This window comes from Salvelinus namaycush, chromosome 37 (genome assembly GCF_016432855.1).
Source record: "Salvelinus namaycush isolate Seneca chromosome 37, SaNama_1.0, whole genome shotgun sequence".
In the NCBI taxonomy this organism is placed as follows: domain Eukaryota; kingdom Metazoa; phylum Chordata; class Actinopteri; order Salmoniformes; family Salmonidae; genus Salvelinus; species Salvelinus namaycush.
This window is the reverse complement of record NC_052343.1, coordinates 14,137,095-14,163,153: the sequence shown is the minus strand read 5'-3', so window position 1 is coordinate 14,163,153 and position 26,059 is coordinate 14,137,095. Positions and strand designations below refer to the sequence as shown.

Here is a 26,059-nt window from a genome sequence, read left to right as displayed (position 1 = left end):
TATTATTTTTTGATATTTGTTTTATTTAAATTTTTCACCTTTATTTAACCAGGTAAGGAGCCATTCGGTAGTCGCTACTACGCTAGGCGAGCGGTAGACACAGCGTTCAGAAAACTAGCAGGCCGGGGCTAGTGGATGGGTCTTCGGCGATATCACAACGGAAAAGCCTGTTGAAACCACATCGGACAATTACGTCGGCAGACCAGTTGTGATGGATCGGCGGGGCTCCATGTCGGCAATAAAGGGTCCAGGCCAATAAGCAAAAGAGATATTGTAGAACAAGAATTAGCTGGTATACCTCTTCAGCTAGCTGGGAGATGGGCCTAGCTCAAGGCTAACTGGTGTTAGCTGCGATGAGCCGGTGTAATGGTCCAGAGCTTGCGGCAGGAATCAGGTGATGTGGTAGAGAGAAACAGTCCGATATGTTTTGGCTTGATAACGCGCTGTGCAGACTGGCAGGTACTGACCGAGCTAAAGCTGGCTGGTGTCCGAGCTAACGGTGTAGACAGCTAGCAGTGGCTGACTACTAGCTAGTAGCTAGTTAGCTGGCTAGCTTCTGATGGGGGTTCCAGTTATAAAAGTATAAAAATAGCAGATCCGTACCACATCGGGTGAGGCGGGTTGCAGGAAAGTCTATTCAGTTCGTAGATGGAAAGTGATATTAAAATATATACAAAAAAACTAAGAAACCAACTATTTACACGTGAAAAAAAACACACGTCCGACTGCTACACCATCTTGGCTTAAGATTGGTAACGTGCAACCTAACCCTGGCCCTGATATGCAATGTCTCCAAACCTCCTCAGATTTTAAATGTAAATCTGGTTTTGGTATTTTTCATTTAAATGTTGTCAGAAATGGATGGGGTAAATCAACTGATGCAATTGTGTTTTTTGAAAACTGGCTCAGCAAATCTGTTCTTGATGAGGATATATGTATAAATGGTTACAATGTGTATCGCACTGATCGAGTAAAGAAAGTTGGGGGTGTGGCTATATACAGTTAATGTCGGAAGTTTACATACACAGAGTCATTAAAACTCGTATTTCAACCACTCCACAAATTTCTTGGTAACAAACTATAGTTTTGGCAAGTCGGTTAGGACATCTACTTTGTGCATGACACAAGTCATTTTTCCAACAATTGTTTACAGACAGATAGATTATTTCACTGTATCACAATTCCAGTGGGTCAGAAGTTTACATACACTAAGTTGACTGTGCCTTTAAACAGCATGGAGAATTCCAGAAAATTATGTCATGGCTTAAGAAGATTCTGATAGGCTAATTGACATAATTTGAGTCAATTGGAGGTGTGCCTGTGGATGTATTTCAAGGCCTACATTCAAACTCAGTGCCTCTGCTTGACATCATGGGAAAATCAAAAGTAATCAGCCAAGACCTCAGAAAAAAAATGGTAGACCTCCCCAAGTGTGGTTCATCCTTGGGAGCAATTTCCAAATGCCTGAAGGTACCACATTCATCTGTATAAACAATAGTATGCAAGTATAAACACCATGGGACCACGCAGCCGTCATACCGCTCAGGAAGGAGACGCGTTCTGTCTCCTAGAGATGAACGTACTATGGTGCGAAAAGTGCAAATCAATCCCAGAACAGCAAAGGACCTTGTGAAGATGCTGGAGGAAACAGGTACAAAAGTATCTATATCCACAGTAAAACGAGTCATATAATCGACATAACCTGAAAGGCCACTCAGCAAAGAAGAAGACACTGCTCCAAAACCGCCATAAAAAAAGCCAGACTACGGTTTGCAACTGCACATGGGGACAAAGATCGTACTTTTTGGAGAAATGTCCTCTGGTCTGATGAAACAAAAATAGAACTGTTTGGCCATAATGACCATCGTTATGTTTGGAGGAAAAAGGGGGATGCTTGCAAGCCGAAGAACACTATCCCAACCGTGAAGCACGGGGGTGGCAGCATCATGTTGTGGGGGTGCTTTGCTGCAGGAGGGACTGGTGCACTTCACAAAATAGATGGCATCATGAGGAGGAAAATGATGTGGACATATTGAAGCAACATCTCAAGACATCAGTCAGGAAGTTAAAGCTTTGTCGCAAATGGGTCTTCCAAATGGACAATGACCCCAAGCATACTTCCAAAATGTTTGGCAAAATGGCTTAAGGACAACAAGGTCAAGGTATTGGAGTGGCCATCACAAAGCCCTGACCTCAATCCTATAGAAAATCTGTGGGCAGAACTGAAAAGCACGTTCAAGCAAGGAGGCCTACACACCTGACTCAGTTACACCAGCTCTGTCAAGAGGAATGGGCCAGAATTCACCCAACTTATTGTGGGAAGCTTGTGGAAGGCTACCCAAAACGTTTGACCCAAGTTAAACAATTTAAAGGCAATGCTACCAAATACTAATTGAGTGTATGTAAACTTCTGACCCACTGGGAGTGTGATGAAATAAATAAAAGCTGAAATAAATTACTCTCTCTACTAGTATTCTGACATTTCACATTCTTAAAATAAAAGTGGTGATCCTAACTGACCTAAGACAGGGAATTTTTACTAGGATTAAATGTCAGGAATTGTGAAAAACCGAGTTTAAATGTATTTGGCTAAGGTGTATGTAAACTTCCGACTTCAACTGTATGTAAAGACTAAATTCCTTGTAAGTGTGGCATAGTCTGAAACTATTTGTAAACAGTTGGAATTTCTTGCTTTGAATATTGAGGTTTGAACGGGTCTCTGCATAACTGTGATTGGCTGTTATAGACCGCACTCTGCTCTTGGTGATGCATTTTATGTCTAAACTTCTTTACAGTGAAATGATCTTGATTGGTGATCTCAACTGGTGTTGGTTAAAGTCTGTGTCTGATGATTTAAAAATGTTATGTAATTCTATGAATCTTACCCTGTTGATAAACTCACCCACACGCTCAAATCTCAAATGTCCAGGTAAATCTACACTGATTGATTTGATAGAAAAATGTTCCACATAAATCATGACAAAAAACACCAACCACAGAATATTTCAGTGACCATTGTGCTGTTGTTGCTGATAGAAATACTAAGGTTCCTAAGACAAACCCACGCTTTATTCGTAAGAGAAATCTGAAGAGAGTTAATGAGCAGGCTTTCTTTCTTTCATGATTTGTTTTATTTTGACTGGAGCAAGATTGAGCTTATTCCTGATGTGGAAAATGCCTGGATTCTTTCATTATGTTTTTTTCCAAATAGTAAAACAAATATACCCCATTCCACAGGTTCTGAGTTAAAGGGCGGGATAATCCATGGTTTTCTTCTAGGATGTCTTGTATTATTCATGAACGTAATCTAGCCTGGGCTAAAGCAAGGAAATCATGTTCTGATGCTGATTGGCTTATTTCTGGGCAGTTACGAAACAAGTGTTATTTTCTTCTCACGAAGGCCAAGTCTGAATATTTTATGTCTGTTACCACTGATAACCAAAATGACCGTAGAAAGTTTTGGAAGGCTATTAAGTCTATGTCTGGTAACAGTAATGTTAATGAGTTATCGTCATGTGTATTGAAGGACTTTGTTGCTGTATATGACAAAACTGAAATGCTGAATTGTTTCAATGAGCACTTTGTATCATCTGGTAGGCTGTTTGATTCAGTGTACTCTGTCTCTGTACAACCCTGTGTAGATGAACCAGCGAGAGCTGGTCAAACTTTTAGCTTTTTGCCATACTCAGTGCAGGAGGTACATAAAGCCCTAAAATCCTTAGATCAGAGAAAGCCTGCAGGTTCTGATCTTCTTGATCCCTGCTTTTTAAATCTGGCAGCGGATTTCATTGCTGAACAACTTATATATCTGTTCAATCTAACCCTGGAATGTAATGAAATTCCAAAGATCTGGAAACCAGCATCTGTCCTACCACTTTTAAAAGGGGGAGATCTGACTCTTTTAAATAATTATAGTCACATGTGAATTCCAAGATGGCGTAGCAGTCAGACGTCTTTTGTCCTCGTCTTGGCGTGTCCCGTGTATATATCTTTTATATCTTTTTTCTTCGCATATATTTTTTAAATATTTTTCTTAACCTCAACTTCAACATACTCTCCTGCAATCCGCCTCACCCAATGTGGTACGGATCTGCTATTTTCTTTACTTTTAAACAGGAACCCCCAACAGAAGCCAGCTAGTAGTCAGCTAGCGGTCATCAGCTACCTTTAGCCCGGACAACTCTCGCCAGTCTGCACAGCGCGACTCAAACCAGAGCAAATCGGACTTATTTTTCTCCATATCTCTGGATTCCTACCGCAAGCTCTGAACCTTTTCACCTGGATCATCGCAGCTAGCTAGCTGCTATCCGAGTGGCCACTCTTGGTTAACGTCTCTGTCCTGAAGCAAGAACCAATTAGCCTGGAGCTAGCCTTCGCTAGGCCCATCTCCCGGCTAGCCGAAGAGGTCCATCAGCCACTCCTTGGGCTACAATACCTATTTTGCCAATTGGCCTGGACCCCTTTTACTGCCGACACGGAGCCCCGCCGACCCATCACGACTGGACTACCAACGTAATTCGCCCGAGGGCGTTTTTCAACTGGCTCCTCCGTCACGACATCCCCTGAATGCCCATCTGCTAGCCGCGGCCTGCTAGCTGTATAGAGCATATCGGACTGTTAGCTGAAGAGGCCCATCAGACAAATTCTTTGGCCACTATACCTATTTTTCCAATTGGCCTGGACCCTTTAACCACACGGAGCCCTGCTGATCCATGACAACTGGTCTGCCGACGTAACAGCACGCGGGGGCTACAACTATCTCCTCCGTCGCGACGTCCCCTGAATGCCCATCTGCTATCCCCGGCCCGCTAGCTGTCTGAATCGCCGTGTCTGCGGCCCGCCGAGCTACTCATGGACCCCTATGATCACTCGACTACGCATGCCTCTCCCTAATGTCAATATGCCTTGTCCATTGCTGTTTTGGTTAGTAATTATTGCCTTATTTCACTGTAGAACCTCTAGCCCTGCTCAATATGCCTTAGTTAACCCTTTAGTTCCAGCTCCCACACATGCGGTGACTTCACCTGGTTTAAATGATGTGTCTAGAGACAATATCTCTCTCATCATCACTCAATGCATAGGTTTACCTCCACTGTATTCACATCCTACCATACCTTAGTCTGTACATTATGCCTTGAATCTATTCTACCGTGCCCAGAAACCTGCTCCTTTTACGCTCTGTTCCGAACGTACTAGATGACCAGTTCTTATAGCCTTACCCTTATCCTACTCCTCCTCTATTCATCTGGTGATGTAGAGGTTAATCCAGGCCTTGCAGTGCCTAGCTCCACTCCCATTCCATAGGCGCTCTCATTTGTTGACTTCTGTAACCGTAAAAGCCTTGGTTTCATGCATGTTAACATTAGAAGCCTCCTCCCTAAGTTTGTTTTATTCACTGCTTTAGCACACTCTGCCAACCCCTATGTCCTAGTCGTGTCTGAATCCTGGCTTAGGAAGACCACCAAAACCCCTGAAATTTCCATCCCTAACTATAACACTTTCCGACAAGATAGAACTGCCAAAGGTGGCGGAGTTGCAATCTACTGCAAAGATAGCCTGCAGAGTTCTGTCTTACTATCCAGATCTGTGCCCAAACAATTTGAGCTTCTACTTTTTTTTAAATCCACCTTTCCAGAAACAAGTCTCTCACCATTGCTATAGACCACCTTCTGCCCCCAACAGTGCCCTGGACACCATATGTGAATTGATTGCCCCCCCCCATCTAACTTCAGAGCTCGTGCTGTTAGGTGACCTAAACTGGGACATGCTTAATACCCCGGCCATCCTACAATCTAAGCTTGATGCCCTCAATCTCACACAAATGATCAATGAACCTACCAGGTACAACCCCAAATCCGTAAACACGGGCACCCTCATAGATATCAACCTAACCAACCTGTCCTCCAAATACACCTCTGCTGTCTTCAACCAGGATCTCAGCAATCACTGCTTCATTGCCTGCGTCCGTAATGGGTCTGCGGTCAAACGACCACCCCTCATCTCTGTCAAATGCTCCCTAAAACACTTCAGCAAGCAGGCCTTTCTAATCGACCTGGCCCGGGTATCCTGGAAGGATATTGACCTCATTCCGTCAGTAGAGGATGCCTGGTTATTCTGGTGCTTTCCTCACCATCTTCAATAAGCATGCCCCATTCAAAAAATGTAGAACCAGGAACAGATATAGCCCTTGGTTCACTCCAGATCTGACTGCCCTTGACCAGCACAAAAACATCCTGTGGCGTACTGCATTAGCATCGAATAGCCCCCGCGATATGCAACTTTTCAGGGAAGTTAGGAACCAATATACACAGGCAGTTAGGAAAGCAACGGCTAGCTTTTTCAAAAAGAAATTTGCATCCTGTAGCACAAAAAGTTCTGGGACACTGTAAAGTCCATGGAGAATAAGAGCAGATCCTCCCAGCTGCCCACTGCACTGAGGCTAGGAAACACTGTCACCACTGATAAATCTGCGATAATTGAGAATCTCAATAAGAATTTTTCTACGGCTGGCCATGCTTTACACCTGGCTACCCCTACCCTGGTCAACAGCCCTGCACCCCCCACAGCAACTTGCCCAAGCCTCCCCCATTTCTCCTTCACCCAAATACAGATAGCTGATATTCTGAAAGAGTTGCAAAATCTGGACCCCTACAAATCAGCCGGGCTAGACAATCTAGACCCTCTCTTTCTAAAATGATCAGCCGAAAATGTTGCAACCCCTATTACTAGCCTGTTCAACCTCTTTCGTATCGTCTGAGATCCCCAAAGATTGGAAAGCTGCCGCGGTCATCCCCCTCTTCAAAGGGGGAGACACTCTAGAACCAAACTGATACAGACCTATATCTATCCTACCCTGCCTTTCTAAGGTCTTCGAAAGCCAAGTTAACAAACAGATTGAATCCCACCGTGCCTTCTCCGCTATGCAATCTGGTTTCCGAGTTGGCCATGGGTGCACCTCAGCCACGCTCAAGGTCCTAAACGATATCATAACCGCCATCGATAAGAGACAATACTGTGCAGCTGTATTCATCGACCTGGCCAAGGCTTTCGACTGTCAATCACCACATTCTTATCGGCAGACTCAACAGCCTTGGTTTCTCAAATGACTGCCTCGCCTGATTCACCAACTACTTCTCAGACAGAGTTCAGTGTGTCAAATCGGAGGGAGACTGTAATGAGAGAGACTGTAACCTCATATAAATATCTTGGAATTTTAATTGACAATGGCCTGTCTTTTAAATTGCATATTCAACAACTTTATTTTAGGAATAAGGCTTGTTTTTCTTTTGAAGCCAGGAGGCTAGTATCAGCTACAGTATATGCATGCCATTACTAGACTATGGGGATATTTTATATATGAATGCTTCCGCTCAGTGTTTGAGATCAATTGACAGCCTTTACCATGGCACATTGAGATTTATTTTAAACTGCAAAACCCTGACGCACCACTGCACTTTGTATACCAGGGTTGGCTGGCCTTCTCTAGTCACTCGTAGGCTCAGTCACTGGTATACTTTTATTTACAAAGCCATTTTTTGGTTTACTACCATTTTATTTGGGCATTTTTATTGTTCAGAAACATGGTGGGTACTCTTCGTTCGCAGGACTTTATCCTGCTAACTGTTCCAAATGTCCGAACTGAATTTGGTAAAGGGCTTTTATGTACTCTGCGCCATCGGCTTGGAATGCCTTACAAAATACTTTTAAACTGGAAGAACTTGTCCCGATTGGTGTTTTTAACTCACTGATGAAGGATTTTGAGACTGATTCCCTGACCTGTCAATGTTTTTAATTTGGTGTTTTAAGATTTTGTTATGCTCTTGTGAATTCTATGGTTTTTACTAGATTACTTGTAGTTTTTCATGTTGTCTTACTGTAATTGTGTAATGACTTGGTGCTGCCTATCTTGGCCAGGACGCTCTTGAAAAATACATTTCAAATCTTATTTAACCAGGAAGGGTTCATTGAAAGGTTAAATAAATACAATTTAAAAAATCTGTGAGAGACTCACACAAACATCTCAAATAAGCGAGTTGTGGATGTTTTTGGAGGATCTCTAGTTAAGGGAACTCCTAAAACAGCACTGGGGAGCATTACAGGCCGAGGTGGCCAACAATAACTCTTCCAGAGTTGGCTGACGATGTTGAGCTGGCCAGAACCCTGGCTGGAATAACAGAGAGAGACAAGAGAGAGAGCGAGAGACTGCTCGGGGGGAAATTCCCTTTTTTCTCTCTTTTCCATCCTTTCACACGAGAGAAAAGAGAAATAGGGAAAGGTGATAAAGAGAGCGATTAATAGAAAGACAGACGGAAAGGGAATGAAAGAGAGAAAAAGTGTTCAAGCCGAGGCATAGCGCAAGAGAGCAAAAACAGTGCAAGAGTCGCTCGCTCTCGAGGAAGAGAGCTGAGAGGGCAAGAAAAAATGAAGTGTAGAGAAGAGAAAGCGCAGGGTCTTTTCCAGTAGCGGGCCAGGCCCATCGCTAGCCAGTGCGAGTATAATCCTTCCCTGTTATGTCTGGCCAGGTAACCTAAGCCGTGTACTGTAGGTGCTTTACATCGCCCCGGCTTATGTAGCAGCAACCACTAATATAATGGAGCAAAATCACAACCTTAGGGACCCAGAGTATAGACACAGTGTTCTCCCTACCTCCCTCTCTTCAGTTATCCTTCCCTCACTTCCTCTTTTCCCCCCCTTTTCTTTTCTCCCTCTTTCTCTCTCTTTTTTTGTCATTGTGTTTCTCTGTAGAGTAACCTGTAGACGTGGCTTTTTAAAAGCATCTTCAAACTGTGAAAACCCATATTGATGTTATTGAAGGGTGTCGAATCGAGAGGACGTTTGACCACAGACACACTGTTGGCCTTTAGACTACTAGAATATTAAAGTGACGGTTAAAGGATCTTCAAATGTTTTCAATGGGCAACTAAACCCAATTGCTGCAGGATCAGCTAAAATAAATATCCTGCCATCAATGAGGGGTGTGGTTGAAAGAAAGAGGGGGGGGGGGGTGTGTAGAGGGGACTGACTGAAGTTGAGAGAAAAAGCTGGAGGGAGAAAAGAAAGGAGTGAGAGAGGGAATGATAGTAAGAGAGAAGACGGAGACCAGAAAGAACTAGGGGAAACATTTTTCCCCTTTCAGGTCCCCAGCCGCCATTGACTAGTCGGCACTCTCTAAAGACAAACAGTGTGTGTGTGTTTAGGAAGGGGGGACGCCCTGCCTGTAAATCTAAACTGGTCCCACCTCTTTACACACCGTATGCACCCCATGTGTATTCTCAGGCTGCCACGGCAGAGTTACGACCCTCAATCGCCACTGTGATTTACCTGCATGGGCCATGTGTGTGTGTATTGTCTCACCTGAGCTGTCATTGTTGCCAACTCATGGTCGACACACCTGACCTCACTATGGGGTCACTGGTAGATATGAGGCCTATGAGGGTTTCTGTAGTAGTTATGAGAGTGGGCTACTTTTCTCCAAAGTTGAATATGAATATCTTGTATGTAATATTATTTTCCCTAAAATCGTTGCTTTTAAGCACACACAGCAACATGTGCTGTCAACACACAGCAACATGTGCTATCAATCATCCTCTCTCAATGGATAATGTAAGTAGTCTGGAACCTCAGCAGCCTGATTACACCAGCACTAGTCATACTGCATGATATCTCACTGAGTGTGTGTTAAGTTTCTCTGACCACTCTGTATATTTGACCCCAGGGCGACCGTAAGGGATCCTGTTCATTGTGCAGCTGTAATGATGTCATCGATGCGATGAAAAGTCGGAGTGTGTGTGTGTGTGTCACTGATCAAAGGGAGGACATCTACTGTATCACAGCACATATGAACAGACAGAGGCACGGACAGACAGAGATAAACAAACGCTACTCAGAACTAGACACCCAACTATTTAGCTGTAATATGTAGTCTGTGTATGTGTGTGGGAGCTAGTAGATACAAGTGCATAAGTGTCTGCATGTGTACGTGGCGTGCCCATGTGTACAGTACGTGTAACCAAAAGTGTGTATGTGAAACTGTGTGTGTGTGTGTGTGTGTGTGCGTGTGTGTGCGTCTCTCTCTAGCTATATCGAGTTACGGGGGAACATAAACAGTGGGCTGTGGGCTCTTCCTGTGCTTCCCAGAGCAGAGCCCAGTCTACTTACCTGCAGGGTTGAGCTCTTTCATTTGGGCCAGCAGCAAAGCAGGAGAAACACAAACACAACACAGTCACTTTAAAGGGCCCTGGCCCAGGGCACGTAAACACTGGAGCCCACTCATTCACTTTACACACACCCCTGCCCCCTTTCACCCCTCCCTTCATCCCTCCCTCACTACTTCATCCCCTGCTTTAGTCTCTCCCTCCTCCACTCCGTTCCACCTCTCTCGTCTCCCTGTTCTCTCCTCCCTCCCTCTCATCTCTCTGGAAAGTGGAGTCGTCTCCTCGCGTTTTCTCCTTTATCTGCACCAAATGAAGACCTGGACGGGTGAAAGTAGACTCCTGTTGATTGCTGAATGATGATGCCAACAAATCTTGATGCACCCCATCCGCACATAAGTCATCTCAGTCACTGTCGGTCTCTTTTATTAAAATGTGTGCTCAGAAGGCAAAGGCTCTACCTTAGACACAGACAGCAGACTTGAGACTGACAATAGACAATGAGACAGACAGAATAACAGAACAGACCTTCTGGGCTTAAGTACCAGACTGACAGAATACAGACAGTCTAAAAACAGAGACATCGACTACTGCAGCTACAGACGGCCAAGAATAACCGACAACCAGCCAAGCACATTCAGCTTAACATCAATTCAGGAGACAAAATGGTTCTAGTCTGCAAAACACATTATCAGCCAGCTGTGGACTGATTCATTCTATATTGATTCAATTGAGAGAAAAAAAGTGCACATTCTTAAAAGAAATCATTCTGCTAAACCTCTGTTATTGACATAATCAATGACACACAATCAACTACACAGTAATTCGTTTGACAGTGAGTGAAGTTAATTAAATGCTGGAGGACTCAAGGTGGTGCTGAATGTGTTTCATTGACTGAGGAATGAGCTCTACACTGAATCATGTGCCACTGATTCCTCTAGCAGTCTAGCAGCACAGTCAATGAGGGCCAGATTGACTATTAAACTGCAGCATATGCCCCCGGTGCTGTGCTTGTGTATTTCACGCTTAGTTAGCGCTGATGAAAGGCAGCCACCTCTCTCCCCTTCTCTCTGGGTGTAGCCACATTGGCTGCCGAGGAGAGGAGAGGAGAGCGGGGCAGAGATTTAGCACAGGTCAAATGGAGCAGAACACAAGACAAATATACAGATAGAGGGGAAATAGACAGAGATATGCGCAAACAAACAAACACACACAAAACACGTAGAGGCTGGTGTGATTAAAAATGAATGTGAACTAATTGATTGAGACAGTGGATGGCCCCCAACATGGCCCTACTACACTAATTTGTGGACAGTGGGAGAGCACTACTGCAAATCCCTTTGATGGGCTCTAGGAAAAGGAGAGTAGACCGTAACAGAGAATTTTTGAGTTGTAATCGTTGCCTCTGGGTGCAGCGGCAGGAGAGAAAGCCCCCAGTATAGACTGCTGCATTCCTCCCATTCCAGCCAGGCATTCAGAGGAAAGGAGTGGAGGAGAGTGCTAATGAAGATTAACACTGCTCTGTCTAACACCTAGCCACTGGGCTAACACATCCACACACACAGAAAGTTATATAGTCCACTAAACAGTCATATATCCACAGGTGTGTGTGTGTGTGTGTGTGTGTGTGTGTAGCCATCCCTCCTATCCCTGCTGTCAGTACATCTCTTCTCTCTGTTACTGTGAGCCCTAACTGTGATCTAAGTCATGTCTTACTGATCAAAACACAGGGCAACCGTCGCTGGAAGGCCCTGTGAAAAACTCCAGGCTCCTCTCTTTCCACCCCCGCTATTTTTAGCATCACAATAAAATAAAACGCCTCGATATTTCCAAGCCATTTCACATTTAATGTGCTTTCAGGGAACCTTTCCACAAGGCGCTGCCAACACAGACAGTCCAAGGGAAACAATAGTACAAATGCCTCTTTTTTGTGAGCCGCTTTGAATCAAGTGAAATAATAAAACCCATGACATTTTAATTGAAATAAAGAGGGGTTTTGTTGGTTAGAGGGGAGAGTAATGTCTTCCAGAAATACATACTGCCTGGAACCAGATGCTTCGATGGATACAGTGCTGAGTTCAGTCCGCTGTTACCCATTCAGTGGTTTTAAAGGGTACAGAGCTGCTACAGCCAGATGTCAGTACTGTTACAGCCAACTATCAGCAGTGTTACTCTCCCTCCATCTCGTAATAGACATATGTCAGTACTGTTACAGCCAGCTATCAGCACTGTTACTGTCAGTCCATCTCGTTACAGCAAGCTATCAGCGGTGTTACTCTCAGTCCATCTCGTAACAGACATGTCAGTACTGTTACAGCCAGCTATGAGCACTGTTACTGTCAGTCCATCTCGTTACAGCCAGCTATCAGCACTGTTACTGTCAGTCCATCTCGTTACAGCCAGCTATCAGCACTGTTACTGTCAGTCCATCTCGTTACAGCCAGCTATCAGCACTGTTACTGTCAGTCCATCTCGTTACAGCCAGCTATCAGCACTGTTACTGTCAGTCCATCTCGTTACAGCCAGCTATCAGCACTGTTACTGTCAGTCCATCTCGTTATAGCCAGCTATCAGCACTGTTACTGTCAGTCCATCTCGTTACAGCCAGCTATCAGCACTGTTACTGTCAGTCCATCTCGTTACAGCCAGCTATCAGCACTGTTACTGTCAGTCCATCTCGTTACAGCCAGCTATCAGCACTGTTACTGTCAGTCCATCTCGTTACAGACATAGGTCAGTACTGTTACAGCCAGATGTCAGAGCTGTTACAGACAGAAGTCAGGACTTCTATGGACTTACTGTAAGATAAGTCACAGACAGGGAAACCTAAAAGCATCAATTCATGAGAGATGAGGCAAGTGTGATATGTTTCCGACGTGTTTAAGAGGTTGTCAGTGTGTGTACCTGTAGGAGAGCTGTAAGATACGGCCACGTCTCCAGTCAGGTCTGCTGGTGGGTACTGCCCATTCAGGAAGGCAGAGAACGCCACCACAGTGGTAGACCCAACACCTGTATAAAAAAAATAAAAAAAATAAATAAAAAAAAGTCAATACACAGACATGACGACTCAGCACTTTAAAAGGTGTGGAAAGGACAGGAAACAGTATTCTCAACACTAACCAGGCCTAAAAACATACACACAGGCACATACTCTCAGTCTCACACATGGTTACATGCTCAAACATCTCAACCAGAGGTGAAGACAGCAGGGTTAACAACGTTAACCAGACAACTCTAACATACACACAGAGAAAGGGTGCCTGTGGCACAAAGCGGAGGGTGCTGATTTGAGTCCAGTTCTAATACCCTAACAGAGTCAGAGAGAGAAGGTAGATGGGGATCAAAAACAGCCCGGGAGGAAAGGCCAGATTTCAGCTAATGGCTTTGGAGAGAGGTCGAGCCAAGTTACACACACAAGTTACACAGAGCCCTGTTTGAATGGGCACACCGACCATGCGTCAGGTGGTGTGGTAATGAGGCGTGACGTATGGAGCCCAGAGCAAAGTAGGGCCGGCACAGGTGACTGAGCCAGGGGTATGTGCCAGGATTCCCCACTACACACATATCAAGCACTCTACTCTGTATGTCTGTCTGTGTCCTGCTCTCTCTCGGTCTGTAGTGAAGGGATTTCACAGACCATCTAGCCATCTTTTCATTTTCAATCTGTCTGTCTTTCCTTGTCTAAAACCTGCCAACCATGAAGAATTTTCAGTGGAGTAAAGTACCTAAGTAAAAATACTTTAAAGTACAACATTTACTTTTACTTCACTACATTCCTAAAGAAAATAATGTACTTTTTACTCAACACATTTTCCCTGACACCCAAAAGTACTCGTTACATGTTGAATGCTTAGCAGGACATGAAAATGGTCCAATTCACAGATCAAGAGAACATCCCTGGTCATCCCTACTGCCTCTTATCTGGTGGACTCACTAAACACAAATGCTTTGTTTGTAAATTATGTCTATCTGTTGGAGTACGCCCCTGGCTATCTGTCAACAACAACAAAAAATATTGTGCTGTCTGGTTTTCTAAATATAAGCAGTTTGAAATTATTTATACTTTTACTTTTGATACTTAAGTATATTTAGAAACAAAATACTTTTAGATTTTTATTAAAGTACTGGGTGACTTTCACTTGATTCATTTTCTATTAAGATATATCTTTACTTTTACTCAAGTATGACAATTGGATACTTTTTCCAACATTGAGAATTGTACCACTTCAGCGCGGTGGCACGACACCCACACTGCTCAAATCAAAAGGCAAGTGCACCTTTTTTTGCCTAATAAATGATGTTGGCAGAAGACTGGCTCACTAGGAATGGTAGACTATAGACTGTTATGGGTACTTGGTAATTGGTTTTGCTTCAGAGCTAACTAGAAATCTGTTTAAATGTACAATATGGGTCTCTCCCTAAGATTTTCTGACAAGGTGGTGCTGATGTAGCCCTAAGGTTGGGTAGGGGGGAGGTCTGGAGGGGGTCAGTCATCTTCCCTCTCAGGAAGTTGGAGCATTTTGCATTTTTGAAAAACATGTAACTGCGATTTCCTGAAACCTAGAGTCTTAAATTCTATCAAACAATGTAGCCAACACAGAAGTCTTGTGTAGGGTTTCCACCCACTCTGCCTAGCACTTTGGTGCTGAAATTTCACTTCCTTATGTTATAAAATACATTTTACCAAGACAAATGTGATTATTCATGTTCTGAAATGTTCAGGGGGGTATTTCTGTTACATGTCAATAACATGACATAAAAAAGTTGGATTTCGTAACCTAATGTCATGTCTCAAAATCCATATCCATCTTAATTCTATATTTTTATGTCCTGCGGATTCGAGAAAAAAGACGGGAAAGTGAGCCTGTCATGTAGCCAGTAGCCTTAATTCTTGCACAGAATCCAGCCTAGATGACGTGATAACATTTTCCAAAATGTACACCACTTTCTTTCCATGGATTTAAATCACCCTAATTCTGGCCATCCTACAAGGCTAAAACTACAATAACTTTTGAACGGATTGTGATAGGGAGGTGAGGTTTGCACCATTGGTTTTCTTTTAGGATTATTTAGACAATTATGTTATTTTACCCATTGGTCAAAAGATGCGTTATTGTTTGAACACCCTACTAAATTGAGGTGGTTTCATTGACACTTTCACATTTTTATTGATTCAATTTAGGGGTAATGATTATTCTAATTAATTGGTGTCTTTATGTGGATAGTCTAGTGAAAATGTAAACTGGCTTCTTCATTTTGTTTGGGGAGAAAATAAAACATTTGAATAATTAAATTACTGGATGCAATGTAGCAGTCTAGCTGATTGTAGCAGTCTAGTTGACTGTAGCAGTCTAGCTGACTGACTGTAGCAGTCTAGCTGACTGTAGCAGTCTGACTGTAGCAGTCTGACTGTAGCAGTCCAGCTGACTGTTTGTAGCAGTCCAGCTGACTGTTTGTAGCAGTCCAGCTGACTGTTTGTAGCAGTCCAGCTGACTGTTTGTAGCAGTCCAGCTGACTGTTTGTAGCAGTCTAGCTGACTGACTGTAGCAGTCTAGCTGACTGACTGTAGCAGTCTAGCTGACTGACTGTAGCAGTCTAGCTGACTGACTGTAGCAGTCTAGCTGACTGACTGTAGCAGTCTAGCTGACTGACTGTAGCAGTCTAGCTGACTGACTGTAGCAGTCTAGCTGACTGACTGTAGCAGTCTAGCTGACTGACTGTAGCAGTCTAGCTGACTGACTGTAGCAGTCTAGCTGACTGACTGTAGCAGTCTAGCTGACTGACTGTAGCAGTCTAGCTGACTGACTGTAGCAGTCTAGCTGACTGACTGTGGCAGTCTAGCTGACTGACTGTAGCAGTCTAGCTGACTGACTGTGGCAGTCTAGCTGACTGTAGCAGTCTAGCTGACTGACTGTAGCAGTCTAGCTGACTGTAGCAGTCTAGCTGACTGTAGCAGTCTAGCTGACTGTAGCAGTCTAGCTGACTGTAGCAGTCTAGCTGACTGTAGCAGTCTAGCTGACTGGAGTAGTCTAGCTGACTGGAGTAGTCTAGCTGACTGTAGTAGTCTAGAACTAGGTCTATATGAGCTGGTTCCAGATCTCCATCCCTGACCTCATCCATCAAGTTCGGTCTGACTACTAGACTACCATTCATTCAACATGCCTTGTTGCCGTTGGTGAACTGACTATAATCACATCATTAGCAGCCTACTGTTGACATACAGCGATATCAAGAAGACAGATGAAGAATTGATTCCTTAACATGTTAAAGATTAGTAGGCCTAACATAACTTCCTGGGAAGGAAAGTGTTAGCGCAATTAGGGGCGTTATTTTTTTACATCGCCGTTTCTTTATGTCAAGTTACACCCATTGATGCCGGCCACGTTAACTATCCTAACATGTCACGCTAGTTATCCTAACCTGTTATGAAAACAAATCTGTGTCGAAAAACCATTAGTCTCATAACACCGGAACTGGCAGGTATCAATGAGCATTTCCTGATATCAAGGAGCACCCACACCAAGAAACGCCCCAAATTGCAGTCTGCAATTACACCATATTGGTATTTTAGGGGTGTTTTTCGTACCAGCGTACTTTGACCTCAAATTGCCTGCATGGTACGCAAAATGTGTGCAGGTTGGCAGGTCGTCTGTTTCCCTCTTCTCCATCGTTGTATTCTTCTCTGTCCCTGGCTCTTCCTGCTGACACGAGGCCCAGGAGGGTAGTGTGTTCTGTAGCACCAACTCCAACACCGTTCTACTATACATGGAGGCAGTCAAAGGTCAGACAAGAACCCTTAACATGAGCACACAGCGCCAGAGAGGAGGAGAGACGGTGGCTGAGTGGAGAAAAAAGGAAGAAACAGATTACGAGGGGAGAGAGAGTCAAAGGAAGAAACAGATTACGAGGGGAGAGAGAGTCAAAGGAAGAAAAAGAAAGGAGTGGGAGAAGAGGCAGAGAAGCCAAAAGGGCCAGCACTTTCTCTGCGCTCCGTCAGACGCTCTGACAGCGTGACAAGCCCTCTCCCTCCATCACTCTCCTTTTCAAAAACGGGGGCAGGCTTGCTTTTAACCCCTCGACCCTGACGCCGCGAGCAAATAGTGACCAGACAGTCTAAGTGTTACCACACCATTAGCGCCCAGCGTAGAACAACAATAACAACAAAGGAACAGGACACAAATCCCTGTCGTATCTCCTTCCCCCCTCTCCTTCCTTCTCCCACTCACTCCTTCCCTCAGGGCCTGAGCTAAGCGGAGGACATTTCGCTTTGACCTTAGGTGACCTCGGCCACCCACCCCTTGGAGAAGACGGGTCAAGAGGGGTCGGCAGGGTAATGCGCACCGCACACAGAGCAGAGAGGGAAAGTGTGCTGAAGGTGTTTGGAGTGCACAGAGAATCATTGTGTGTGTGAGCATGTGTGAGACCGTGAAAGAGACTGTAAAAGGGAGAATGTTTGTGCATGTGTGTGAGAGAGTGTCTGCAAGAGTATTAAACGGTGTAGTGTTTTGTTGTTAGGGTGTGTGTGTGGGAGCACATACTGACACTTGCAGAGACCCATTAGGGATCTCGGGGACAGATCAGCAGGGCGCTAAATGGCCACCTTTGACCTTTTGGGGTCAAGACCCTGTGTTGGGTCTGTTAGAGCAATCCATCCAAGCCTCTCTGTGGTATGTTCCATGAAGCAGGACCATCAGATAAGACTCACTTAACATATACTACCGGTCTAAAGTTTTAGAGCACCTACTCATTTAAGGGTTTTTCTTTATTTTTACTATTTTCTACATTGTAGAATAATAGTGAAGACATCAAAACTATGAAATAACACATATGAAATCATGTAGCAACCAAAAAAAGTGATAAAATAAATAAATAAAAACATTTTGATTTATTTGAGATTCTTCAAATAGCCACCCTTTGCCTTGATGACAGCTTTGCAAACTCTTGGCATTCTCTCAACCAGCTTCATGAGGTAGTCACCTGGAATGCATTTCAATTAACAGTTGTGCCTTCTTAAAAGCTCATTTGGGGAATTTCTTTCCTTAATGCGTTTGAGCCTATCAGTTGTGTTGTGACAAGGTAGGGGGGTATACAGAAGATAGCCCTACTTGGTAAAAGACCAAGTCCATATTATGACAAGAACAGCTCAAATAAGTAAAGAGAAACGACAGTCCATCATTACTTTAAGACATGAAGGTCAGTCAATACGGAAAATTTCAAGAACTTTGAAAGTTTCTTCAAGTGCAGTCGCAAAAAACATCAAGCACTATGATGAAAGTCGAAATTGGAGATTTTTGGTTCCAATCGCCGTGTCTTTGTGAGACGCAGTGTGGGTGAACGGATGATCTCCGCATGTGTATTAACCACCGTAAAGCATGGAGGAGGAGGTGTGATGGTGTTGGGGTGCTTTGCTGGTGACACTGTCTGTGATGTATTTAGAATTCAAGACACACTTAACCAGCATGGCTACCACAGCATTCTGCAGTGATACGCCATCCCATCTGGTTTGGGCTTAGTGGGACTATCATTTATTTTTCAACAGGACAATGACCCAACACACCTCCAGGCTGTGTAAGGGCTATTTTACCAAGAAGCTGAGTAATGGAGTGCTGCATCAGATGACCTGGCCTCTACAATCCTCCGACCTCAACCAAATTGAGATGGTTTGGGATGAGTCGGACCGCAGAGTGAAGGAAAAGCAGCCAACAAGTGCTGAGCATATGTAGGAACTCCTTCAAGCCTGAAAAGTATTCCAGGTGAAGCTGGTTGAGAGAATGCCAAGAGTGTGCAAAGCTGTCATCAAGGCAAAGGGTGGCTACTGTGAAGAATCTCAAATATAAAATATATTTTGGTTACTACATGATTCCATGTGTTATTTCATAGTTTGGATGTCTTCACTATTATTCTACAATGTAGAAAATAGTCGAAATAAAGAAAAACCCTTGAATGAGTAGGTGTTCTAAAACTTTAGACCGGTAGTGTACATTAACACATTTTTTTTATAGCAATGTAATGCAACTACTATCATATCAGTGTGGGGGGTGTGAGTCCTTGAGAGCTGCCCAGTTGACTGGTTTAGATTTCTACCTGGCACACTGACAGGTTAACAATCCAGCAGGTTTCCCAGGTCTGTATCATATGATGATTATGAGGTAAGGATGAAAACGAGCAGCTCTAGGATCAAAGCTAAGTGCATGCCACCTCTGAGGTGTTTGTGTGCATGTGTGTGTGTGGGGGGTGTTACTGTCAGTGTGTACTTATGTATTAACGGAATACTTGGCTCTTATCTAGAAATGCACTACTTAGTGATTTAAATCAGACTACCAAACCTGTAACCAGGGAAAGAGGAAAGACAGAGACAGACAGAGACAGAGAGACAGAGAACAAAGAAGGTAGTGTGGTGGACAGGACAGGGGGACTGGGTTGCCATCTGAGATGAATAAAGAGTGAAATAACAATAAAAATCAGAAGGCGCTGCCTCCCCCACGAACCCAGGACAGACCAAGCTGAGCGGAGGGGTGGAGTTTCTAAACACAGCATCCTGCGGTGGCACAGTCAAAGAATCAAAGACACATGGGCATTGGTCTGTTGGTCTGTGCCAAACTCACACACTCCAACACACAGAGGCTAACTGGGCAGCTCCAGCTCCCCATTCCCAATAATCAAAAACAGACAAGACGTCAGAGGAAGGGAGTGAGTGTGAGAGGGAGATCTGTAGAGAGAAAGCTAAAGGCAGAAAGTGTGGGAGATGAAGAGATAAAGGTGACAAGAGAGAGATAGAGGAGGAGAAAGAGAGAGTGGGACTCAGAGACAGATGAAGATGGAGTTTATAGATATATAGTAGATTGAGAGACGGAGGGAAAGAGAAACTAAAACATGTGTGTACACTACGCTGTGCACTTCAACAAGACACAGTATGGGCCAAATCCGGTCATTCTGGACAAAATCATTCAATGAGTCAAAAGTCCCATTAAAACGGTTTAACTGGCTGTTATCCTAACCTGTTATGAAAACAAATCATCTGTGTCGAAAAACCATCAGTCTCAGAAAACCGTAACTGACCAATGGCAGGTATCAATTGAGTGACCAATCGCAGAGCGTTTCCTGACATCAAGGAGCACCCACATCAAGTAACGCCCCAAATTGCAGTCTGAGTATATAGATATATAACAGATTGAGAGACAGAGGGAGAGAAACTAAAACATGTGGTATGTGTGTGTACACTACACTGTGCACTTCAACAAGACACAGTATGGGCCAAATCCGGTCATTCTGGACAAAATCATTCAATGAGTCAAGAGTCCCATTAAAAAGGTTTGACTGGCTGTACATCTAGGTGGTCCTGGAAATCCAACGTCAAACTTTTCTATCCTGGGCCAAACACGTCCATGGTGGGGTCAGTTATGGGTAGGGTGGGGTAGAGGGGTGTGTGTGTGTGTTTGTGTGGTTCGGGGCCTGGGTTTCAGAGCAAAGGGCTGCTGATAGACTGGTGGAGAGCAGCGCCAGGTTTCTGTGTGTGGGAGACAAAGAGATTGGCATAAACACACCGAGTCATCGCTGGTTCACCGTGTGTGTGTTTAATCTGCTGCGTTGTGATGACTGCCATGGTTACGTACGCATTACCTAACTAATCTTTTAGCTTTCATGACTTACAGCTATCTTAAATGATGAGGAAACCTTTTGCTTCAAAATGTGGTTCTATAATCTAAACTACAGTAGGCTAGTGGAAAAATGGATCCCAGCTAGGCAGACACACAGGACTAAACATTTTTAGGGCTACCAGACTTTTCTTTAAATGGTCCTACATCACGTTCCAGCTTTTCATCACAAAAGCTTCAAGTACATCAGTCTCTTTGCACTGCTCTCAGACACTGTGATAAAACTGAGAACATGAAACCGGTTTCTAGGAATTGGGAAGGTTGTGGTAGCAGACTGTTCTGTTTGCTTGGGTGAGAGTTTACAGTGTTTGCTTGACCGTGTCAAGGTGACCATGTACCTCCGTTTCATTCATTCAGATTATAGAACCTTTCATGTCTGCTGTCTCATACTGATAATGTCTGAGCCCACAGGGGAACGCACACGTGCTTTCTTTCATTCACTCACTCTCACTCTCTATAAAGATAAGGAGGTGAGAAGGAGACTTACCCAGAGGTTCCAACACAAGCTGATCCTGGGTGACAGCCAGTGGAGGCTGAACACACACAGTCAGTTTAGGACCCTGCAATGCACAGCGACTCGTCACCTTGATCTGAGAAAGAGAGATGGATGGAGAGGGAGGAGAAAAAGAGAAACAGAGGAAGACATTTCACATTTCATTTCTCAAGTTGCAGCTAAAATAGTTAGACGAGTGAGTCAAATGAAATTAGCCTTGATGTCTGCGTCTTGATGAAGTCAGCAAGTGTGCGACACATACCTTCACTGTGACTGAGGGGACGGGTAGACCATCAATGTCCGGGATGAGCGCTTGCTATAGAGATAGAGAGAATGTCAGGATATACCAGTCTGTATGTGCAGCCTTCATTGTGTGTGTGTGTGTGTGTGTGTGTGTGTGTGTTTTGGTTTTACTATCCTTGTGGGGACCAGAAGTCCTCACAAGGATCGTAAAACAAAGAAAGTTAGGACAAGTGGGGACATTTCGCCGGTCGCCACAAGTAAAAGGACTATTTTAGGCTTAGGGATTAGGTTTAGGGTTAGGGGTTAGGTTTAGGGGTTAGGATTAGGTTTTAAGGAGTTTAGGTTAGAGCTCGGTTGTGCTTCTACATCTGTTTTAAGAAGAGTTTCTGTATAAGCACTTTGTGACATCTGCTGATGTAAAAAGGGCTTTATAAATACATTTGATTTGAAGGGTTGGGGAAAATAGGATGCTGAGTGGAATTAAATTGTTTGGACCCCACAAGGATAGTAAAACAAACGTCTGTGTCCATTTCAGTGTGTGTGTGTGTGTGTTCACCGATGTGCTGTCCATGTTAGTGGAGACTGTGGCTGTAACAGTCAGATCCTCATCTGTCTCTGCTACAGGAAGAATATCTACAACAGAAAAGAAGAAAGAGTCAGGAAATATCCTACAATACACAAATACACACAGTCTGTTCACGCTGTGTGTGTGTGTCTGTGTCCTACCAGCCTGGGTCCTGGTGGCCTGTCTGATGACTCTCTGCAGACTCTTCATCTCAGTGTCGATCTGGGAGTAGTCCTGTTCGCGGGCGTCCACCTTGGGCGTGGAGAAGAAGGAGGGGTCTGTGCCCATGTAGGAACACTGCAGGTGGCCCTCATTGCTCAGGGTCACCACCACACCCTTCAGATCCCTATGGGGGGTTGAAACATCTGCCTTGGTCAGAAACAGAAAAACTGCTATATGATTTGTGTGAGGAAAAACAGTTTCATAGCAGCTTCTCAGCACCCATCATTCAGAGATTGAGAATATAGAAGAGAGATAGAACAAGATAATGAAAGGGACAGAAAAAAAACTAGTTAGGAGGTGTGATGCAGTGTGTGTGGTAACTGGTTGCAGATGTGTTGTGGTGACAGGGCAGTGAGGCAGTAACACCCCCCCCCCCCCCCCCCCCCCACACACACACACACACAGGGGGTTTCCAGCCCAGAGGAGTAGTAAGTCCCACACCTGCAGGAGAGGGCGACTGAGGGGGGTATAACCCCCCTTTTACTGCTGCAGGGGCACATTCACAACTACTCCCTCTCCCCTGCAAACAACCAGCCCTCCCCCATTTCTAAAGCCCCCCATAAATAGCAGCAGCCCTGCCGCCACAGGGGAGGGATTGACCTACCCACTCAGCCATCCAAAGAAAATGTCATCGCTATAACACTATTCTATCAAACTCAAGCATTGTGTGCCTGTGTGCTTGTGCGTGTGTTTCTTTCCCATCAGGTCTAAAGTCCAGTTCAAGCGTTCCGTTTCCCTTTTGTCCATATGCAAGGTATTTTTCATTGTTATTCAATCCAGAACGTCTCAATGGTATAAGTTATTTGTGCCTTGATAAAGATGAGCAATAAGGACTGTATAAAATAAAATAATTAAAATACTGAGCTATATTGTATGCAAAAACAATTTGGGAAATTCTATCTCATAGTAATACAAGTGCTCAGAGAAATAGATTTTGTTTAACAAGTTTTAAAAAATCCTCAAAAAAGGTAGAGGTCACTACAATTTCTTATAAATAAAGTAGTCAAAAGTTTAGTATTTGGTCCCATATTCCTAGCACGTAATGATTACATCCAGCTTGTGACTCTACAAACTTGTTGGATGAATTTGCGTTTCAGATTATTTAGTGCCCAATAGGAATAAATGGTAAGTAATGTATTGTGTCATTTTGGAGTCACTTTTATTGTACACTGAACAAAAATATAAACGCAACATGTAGTGTTGGTCCCATGTTTCATGAGCTGAAATAAAAGTTTCCCGAAATTTTCCATACGCAGAAAAAGCTAATTTCTCTCAAATTGTGTGGACAAATTTGTTTACATCCCTGTTAGCGAGCATTTCTCCTTTGCCAAAATAATCCATCCACCTGACAAGTGTGGCATATCAAGAAGCTGATTAAACAGTATGATCATTACACAGGTGCACCTTGTGCTGGGGACAATAAAAGGCTACTCTAAAATGTGCAGTTTATTCACACAACACAATGCCACAGATGTCTCAAGTTGAGGGAGTGTGCAATTGGCATGCTGACTGCAGGAATGTCCACCAGAGATTTTGCCAGAGGACTGAATGCTCATTTATCTACCATAAGCTGCCTTATGGCAGATTTGGCAGTACGTCCTACCGGCCTCACAACCCCAGAACACATGTATGGCGTTGTGTGGGCGAGTGGTTTGCTGACGTTGTGAACAGAGTGCCCCATGGTGGTGGTGAGGTTATTGTGTGGACAGGCATAAGCTGCGGACAACAAACACAATTACATTTTATCAATGGCAATTTGAATGCACAGAAATACCTTAACGAGAACCTGAGGCCCATTTTTTGAAAGGTATCTGTATGCCAAGTCATGGAAAATCCATAGATTAGGGCCTAATGAATTTATTTCAATTGACTGATTTCCTCATATGAACTGTAACTCAAAATATTTTAAATTGCTGCATGTTGCGTTTGTGTTTTTGTTCAGTACAAATATGATTCTAAACAGTTCTACATTCATTTGGATGCTACCATGATTAAGGATTATCCTGAATGAATCGGGAATAATGATGAGTGAGAAAGTTAGATTGTCAAATATCATACCCCCAAGACATGCTAATCTCTCACCATTACCAACAGGGGAGGTTAGCATGTCTAGGGGGTGTGATTTTTCTCACTCATCATTAGTCATTTACCTGTGGTAAATTCAATTGATTGTACATGATTTGGAAAGGCACACACCTGGGGTGGCAGGTAGCCTAGTGGTTAGAGCGTTGGGCCAGTAACCTAAAGGTTGCTGGATCAAATCCCCGAGCTGACAAGGTAAAAATCTGTCATCCTGCACCTGAACAAGGGTTCCGGTATGTCGTCACTGTAAATAAAAAAGTGTTCTTAACTGCCTTAAATAAAAGGTTACATTTTAAAATAAAGTTGACAGTGCATGTCAGAGCAAAAACCAAGCCATGCTGTCAAAGGAATTGTCCATATAGGACTGTGTCGAGGCACAGATCTGGGGAAGGGTACCAAAACATTTCTGCAGCATTGAAGGACCCCAAAAAGTTTGGAACCACCTCTTCCTAGAGCTGGCCCCCCAGCCAAACTGAGCAATCGGGGGAGAAGGGCCTTGGTCAGGGAGTTGACCAAGAACCTGATGGTCGCTCTGACAGAGTTCCAGAGTTCCTTTGTGGAAGAAGAACAACCATCTCTGCAGCACTCCACCAATCAGGCCTTTATGGTAGAGAAGCCAGTCCTCAATAACAGGCACATGACAGCCCGATTGGAATTTGCCAAAAGGCACCTAAAGGACTCTCAGACAGAAGGCTCTGATGAAACCAAGATTGAAACCAAGACCCTTGATGAAAACCTGCTCCGGAGCAAGTTTTCATCAAGGCTCTCACTGTACTTTGCTCCATTCATCTTTCCCTCGATCCTGACTAGTTTCCCAGTCCCTGCCGCTGAAAAACATCCCCCACAGCATGATGCTGCCACCACCATGCTTCACCGTAGTGATGGTGCCGGGTTTCCTCCAGATGTGATGCTTGGCATCATTATTCATCACTGTTTGTGTTGTAAATAATTGTTGTAAATTGTGGTGTGATTATGGCCATTACCATGCGATGACATTTAGTACTACAGTCCACCACTCCCTTATCTGTTCTGATTGGCCAGCTGTGAGACATTGTGAAATAATTTCCTCTCAGGGATTTGGGTGGATTTCTCATGGTGATAACCGTGACAACTGGTGATCATTAATAATAACAAACCTGGCATATGGGCTTCATAGAGTGTGTGTGTACGCAAGTATGCCTGTGGGTGAGAGAGTAGCGCTCAGCGGAGTGAGAGAGAGAATGAAGGCTACACGTATGTCCTATGTAGAATGTGTTCTGCAAGGTTGCGTGGAGGATGAGTGTGTAACTGTGTGTGCTATGCAAATGTGTGCTTGTTCTGGGAGGACCCAGAGAGAGGCTCATCTAGTTGGTACTGACAGAAGGGCTCGTTAGAATGGAGCCAACACACAGGGACTCTCACCCGTGGAGCACAGGAATGGAGCCAACACACAGGGACTCTCACCCGTGGAGCACAGGAATGGAGCCAACACACAGGGACTCTCACCCGTGGAGCACAGGAATGGAGCCAACACACAGGGACTCTCAACCGTGGAGCACAGGAATGGAGCCAACACACAGGGACTCTCAACCGTGGAGCACAGGAATGGAGCCAACACACAGGGACTCTCAACCGTGGAGCACAGGAATGGAGCCAACACACAGGGACT

General features: G+C 44.2%; 1 protein-coding gene across 1 annotated transcript in view; it reads right to left on the bottom strand.

Annotated features, from left to right (window-relative positions):
• LOC120031526 (protein PTHB1-like) overlaps positions 1–26,059 on the bottom strand; it is a 112,936-nt gene that overhangs the window by 54,697 nt on the left and 32,180 nt on the right. The window contains exons 10-14 of the mRNA XM_038977316.1: positions 22,269–22,453; positions 22,099–22,175; positions 21,562–21,615; positions 21,294–21,396; positions 13,056–13,160 (exon numbers count right to left, since the gene is read on the bottom strand). Coding sequence (XP_038833244.1) covers positions 13,056–13,160; positions 21,294–21,396; positions 21,562–21,615; positions 22,099–22,175; positions 22,269–22,453 — 524 coding nt within the window. The remainder of the gene's footprint in view (positions 1–13,055; positions 13,161–21,293; positions 21,397–21,561; positions 21,616–22,098; positions 22,176–22,268; positions 22,454–26,059) is intronic.